General features: G+C 52.9%; 1 protein-coding gene across 1 annotated transcript in view; it reads right to left on the bottom strand.

Annotated features, from left to right (window-relative positions):
* Positions 1 to 2,805: 2,805 nt before the first annotated feature.
* The window catches only part of Alyref (Aly/REF export factor), a 3,348-nt gene continuing 450 nt past the window's right edge, over positions 2,806 to 5,703 (bottom strand). Inside the window, exons 2-6 of the mRNA XM_008828416.3 lie at positions 5,486 to 5,697; positions 4,131 to 4,278; positions 3,476 to 3,539; positions 3,210 to 3,384; positions 2,806 to 3,106 (exon numbers count right to left, since the gene is read on the bottom strand). Of these exons, the coding sequence (XP_008826638.1) occupies positions 3,092 to 3,106; positions 3,210 to 3,384; positions 3,476 to 3,539; positions 4,131 to 4,278; positions 5,486 to 5,697 (614 nt within the window). The 3' untranslated portion in view covers positions 2,806 to 3,091. The remainder of the gene's footprint in view (positions 3,107 to 3,209; positions 3,385 to 3,475; positions 3,540 to 4,130; positions 4,279 to 5,485; positions 5,698 to 5,703) is intronic.

Genomic DNA, 5,703 nt, shown 5'->3' with positions numbered 1-5,703 from the left:
AAGGGACAAAGCTTACTGAAGATCCTGAGGCTGGACACAGACAGGACCACAGAGGTCTGAGTATAGCACCAACCACTGCGTCTAGTCCAGGCCATGTCAGACTTATCACCTGATGCCTAGGGAGGGTCACTCCTTCTGAGTCCCAGGTTTGATGCACCTTTTACTTACAACTCAAGGCTCATCTACAGTGGCACCTATGAGCTACTTCTAAGAACCACAAGCAGAGTTGGCACTGTGAGGAACCTGGTTAGAGCTCAGATCCCCACTCACCACCTCCCTGCTCAAGAGATAGCTATTTCAGCTGGGCGTGGTGGTGCACACCTTCAATCCCAGCACTTGGGAAGCAGAGGCAGGCAGATCTATGAGTTCAAGGCCAGCCTGGTCTACAGAGAGACCCCATCTCAAAAAAAAAAAGCCCCCAAAGACCAGCACTGGCCACAGGAGTCACACACTTCTGCTTTCTCGCAGGGACCCCACAGGTCTTCTTGGGATCCTGAAGGGCATAGGCAGCTGCCAACCAAACACAAGCAGCTCAAGGTCTGAGCCAGGAGACCTTGCAGGAGATCGCAAAGCACTGAGTCTTATTTCAAACAGTCTGGAAAGAACAGTGCTGGCCAGTCTCTCCCCTCCATCTACAGGTGGGGACCCCTAGGGTCTCCCTGGTTGCCATCTATTGCAAAGTAAACAGAAGAGGGCCCCCTCTTCTTTCCTCAACAATGCCCCAGCTTGGATCAGAAACTAAAAGCTCCTTTGTGAAATGAGGCTGTCTTTACTTCAGTACAGGAGGGAAGGCTTACTGCAATTCCAAGGTGTAGCCCAGCTGTCCCTGACACAGGAAGTTGGGACTGGCTCTGCCATACTACTTATAAATGACCAGCCCTGTCTCCCCAAGCTACTGGTCTCTGCCTTGTGATCGACACCCATGTCCCCTGTGCCCATGGCAAACATCAGGCCTTGTTCCCTTGATGTCATCCTCTGTATCTCATCATCTTCAGCCCTCCCTTAGCCATACAATACTCCATGTGCCAACAAGCTATCCTTTTCAAAGCAGCACTCTTGTGAAAGGTGGCCAGTGTCTCTGCCCAGGTTTCCATGCCCACCATGGACTGAGGCAGTGATGTCACTTTCAGCCTGCTCCTTCCTGGGACTTATTTTCTCTCCAATGCCCACACCCACCCAACCAAGGCCATACCTCTGAATGCTTTGCTCCCACACCACCCTTCCCAGGATGCCTAAGGTCCCTGAATATTGCTTATGGGCACCACCCTGCCAGTCAGTTCTGAAATGCACATCAGGTACTTCTTGAAGTGATTAAGCAGCAGGCTGTGACTGGCAGTCTGTTCTTGGGGACCAGCCAAGGACCCATCCTCAACAACAGCCCAAGTCCTACCACATGAACCAGCTTTTGCCTCTCACTGCTAGTGAGGAGAGGCAAAAGGCCTCACTTGGTAAACCTTTACTGCCTGCTGGACAGAGCTTCTGAGAAGACCAAGACTGGCCACTCTTCATCTACCTGGCACCGCAAAACTTCCCAGATGGCTGCCAATGACCTGAACTACCTAGCCACTATTATAGACGGGGTAATTGGTAAAATGCTTGCTGCACAGGATGACTTTAATCCTCAACTATGTAACAAACTGGGTGTGGTAGCACACCTGTAATCCCAGTATTGGGGAGGTCTAAGCAGGAGGATGCTAGCAGGCCAGCCCCAGGTCCTAGAAGACTTGCCTTAGATAAAACACAAGATGGCAGTTCTTGGAACCCGAGGTTCTATGTCCTCCACTCACATGCACTTGCACTAACACAAAACTGAATTAAATGACTCATGGGTCCTGTTTAAACACTGGAGACTGTACTTGCAGCAGAGGCTTCAGCAACCCTGAGAATTCCTTCTGAGGCTTGTCACTGTACTCACCCACACTTGCCCTCCGGGTGACCCAGCATTTAGACACCAAGGCTCCACACCTCAAAATGCTACCACCAACCCAGCTGCGTGGTCCAAGGCTCTCTTTACCCCACCCCTCTTGAATGGATCCTGCTGCCCCTATTTTACCAAAAATAGCCAACTGTCTCCAGAGCCAACGAGCCAAGGACAGAAATATCCAAAATGAAAACTACCCACGTGCTGGACACACATGAACCTTGTCTATTTCCTAAGCAAAATACAATGAGGACTATTTACACAGCATTTGCCTTACATGAGACATAAGTAACATAACGGTGATCAAAAGCCTGAGAGTTGGGCATGATAATCCCTGTACTGAGACAGGACTGCCACAAGTTCAAGCCCTTGTCACAGTGCTCTCCTTCCCGCAATGAACCTGGGCACAGGTTCTAAGCAGACACTATACCACTTTACATACTTAAGCACCCTTACGTTTGGTCCTGGAACTAACATCCAAGGACACTGAGACTGTAGCGAATTAAGCACCTAGACCTCGCTCCCTGATGTAAGAAGACGGGAGAGCACGAAGGAACCACAGCACAGCTCAGCATGGAAACCAGACTTCTCTAACAAAGCAGACAAGACACCAGAATGTGCAGGTCCTGTCTCCAGACACACAGCATGGCTGCCTCCACCTTCTTTCATATCCCACTGTGGCAAAATGAGCAGGCAGCTCCACGCAGAGGACCACTGTGGCTCTACAGCCCCCACCCCAAGTCAGACTGAGGCCCCATCAGAAACAGCAGGGAAGGAGTCAGGAGTCAACCATGGCCTCCTAGGTACTCACACCAGGTGCAACAGCCAGACATCCAGCTGTGGCCTGGGAGACTCCAACAGTGGGATGGACCAGACAGCTGCAGTTCTACACACATTTCTATTTTATTATGGCAAAGGTGAAAATGCCACCTTCTCCACAACAGCAACCAGTAAAATTTATCCCAAAAATAACTCAGTACAAAACAGGTCTGTTTCGGATTAAAAAAAAAAAAGAAAAAGAAAAAAACCTTTACATGAGTTTTTAGATCCTATTTTAAAACAGAAAGAACAAATCCACCATTGGCTGCACAGTCCAGTTGTCAACCCCTCCCTCCAGGGATCACGGACGAGGCTTCTGGGTCCTGCTGCACGTGAGGATTTGCTGGCTGTTTAACTGGTGTCCATCTGAAACAGAGAGGTGGTTCATTCAGAAGGCCCTGTCTCACCTGGCTTTGGTTTGCTCCCACAGGCCCAGCCCTACCGAGGCTTCATTGGCCCCAGGACTCACCCTTGCATTGTAAGCGTCCAGCTGGGCATCTAGCTCTTCCGCAGAAAGCTGCTGCTTTGCGTTCCTGCCGGTGCCTCTTCCTCTTCCCCGGCTACCTCCACGGGTCCCTCTCCGGGTGCCACCACCACCAAAACCTCCAGAGCCACGGTTTCTTGTCATGCCACCTCTGTTTATGCTAGCAAGGAAAATAGAACTGTGATGTACTGGAAGGCCTTGTGGGTCATGATCACAAACCCACACCCCTCTCCAAGGGCCCTGGAACTTACCTCTGTGCAGGTCTCCGTTGTGTATCAATCTGTGATGTGACGAGCTGGATGTTCATAGGGCGACCTATGGGCAAAGAATACAGAGTCTCATCCCAGAGGTTCTGAGGCTGACCCGGAGGGCACCACACCCTGGTCTCCATGCAAGCTCTGGAGGAAAGGGCCTTTGTGTGTGTCTAATGCCCCCGACAAGGGAAATGGCCTGGAGAGCCTGGCGGGAGAAGTACAACGACAACCCCACCAACACCTCCTCACTCCTTCTCAGTCCAAGCTAGGAGGGGCTGTGTGGTCAAGTGTCCAGGGTGCTTATGGGTGGACAGGTGTGGGTGACCTGATGGAAGAAGAACAGGTACCTTTGTCTTTACGACTACAGCCCCGCACTCAGGTGTACTATGGCGGTTCTGAGAAGGCTCCACAGAAGTGAATCTTCCGGAAGGAGCTGAAGGAGGGGAGGGATGTAGCTTGCTGGATGGGGGTTCACAAGAGGTTGGTCCAGATGTGTGGGGCAGCATGAGAGGTGGCAGAATGGAAGAGAGAGACAAAGGGGCAAATGCAAAGTGTCCTCAGCCACAGGGGCAACCCATATTCCTACAGGGAGAGGTGCCAGCCCCAAACTCCACAAGCCCCACAGACATCCTGGGCCCAGCCTCCAACTCACCATCCAAAGGGACACCATTGTACTGTTTCATAGCTTTCAGGGCATCAGCTTTTCGTTCAAAGTGTACATCTGCTGTCCCTAAACTTCTCCCAGAACGGTCGTAGTGCACGGCTGCCTTCTTCAAGGTTCCAAATTCAGCAAAGAGTTCCTGGGAGGAGGACAGAGCAGCTATTAACAAGGAAGCTAAGCTCTTTTTCCTTTTAGCGGCCCGGGGCAGTCCCTGTGAGTGCTTTGGGGGCACTCCCCTGACTGCCATCTGGGAAGGGACAGGCAATGGCAGTAAGAACTGAGGAAGAGACTGATGGGGCATGAGGAACAGCAACTTCCAGGAGCACCTGGGTCAGAGGAACCAGATGCCTGTAGCATGATGCAGGTCAAGGAAGTCACAAAGCACCCCCTATGGTGCAGAAGAGCAAGACACTATCTTTCAGCAAAGGAAAGCATACAACTCGCCCAAGTACTGTTTCAGCAAACACCAAGGCCAGAGCAGACCAGCTCAAAGGGCCGCTAATTTGGGAGCAGTGACCCCGGCCCCTTCCCCAAAGGCAGATTCTGGCTCACCTTTCCCTCTCCTCCTACTCAAGCCTGCCGAAAAGTCTGAAGTCAAGCGCGCCATGGAAACTGCCCTGACCTCAGGCAGGCTGGGAGTTGGAGAGGGAACCCAGAGTGTGGGGGCTACTTCTGCCGCAGGTACACAGCAGGAAGTGGATGCCAGAAACCACCTTAAAAAAAAGTGTTGAGACACTGTGAGTGCTCACTGGCCTTTTTCTGGAAGGCCAAAGGGCTGGGCTCTGGGAAAAAGAACCCAGGGAGGCCCAGCACCCAGCCACCTCCAAGACTCATCCCAACCAGGAAACAACTCTAAATGCCTTTTGGGATCCAATCAAGAAAGAAAGGGAAAAGAGTAGGTTCCAACCAAAGACAGGTTTGAGGACCACACACACACCACGGACAAGGCCCAGAAAAGGCCACCAGTGAGACCCCAGGGCTCCAGACTGGGACGCACACAGCTACCCGTCCATCTCTGTGCTCCATCAGTCACAGAAGGGGAGAGTTGTGTTCTCTAGTTAAGTCACTAACACAGGCGCAAGAACCGAGAAGTAAACACTCTGAGTGTATCAGTGACACATAGGAAACCACTCGTGGGGCCCATGTCCGTGCCCGTTAGAAACTGAATGCCCTGGCAAAAGGGCATGCGCTCCAGGCAGTGTCCGTGCAGGTAGTCACCTCCCCGGGCAGCCCGCCTTACTGGTCGCGTTCAAACCCGAGGATGACAGTGGTTGGCCTGGCCCTGGGGGACCTGGCAGAGACTTCCGTGGGGGGCGAGACGGATCGCGGGGGTCCCCGTCGCCTACCTGAATATCGGCATCCGAGACTCCGAAGTCCAGGTTGGACACCAGCAGCTTGCCCCCGGTCTCCACGCCGGCTCCTCCACCGAAACCACTGTCGAAAAGGTCGTGCTGCCACTTGTCGGGAAGTTGCTTCGGCTGCGGGGAAACCGCAACCCGTGAGCCGCGCCCGGGGAGTCCGGGGGACCCCGCCACGAGGCTGGACGGGCGCCGGACAAAGCGTC

This window comes from Nannospalax galili, unplaced genomic scaffold (genome assembly GCF_000622305.1).
Source record: "Nannospalax galili isolate Female #2095 unplaced genomic scaffold, S.galili_v1.0 scaffold1250, whole genome shotgun sequence".
Taxonomy (NCBI): Eukaryota; Metazoa; Chordata; class Mammalia; order Rodentia; family Spalacidae; genus Nannospalax; species Nannospalax galili.
The sequence above is the reverse complement of the archived record's forward strand: the minus strand, read 5'-3'. Positions and strand labels throughout refer to the sequence as shown.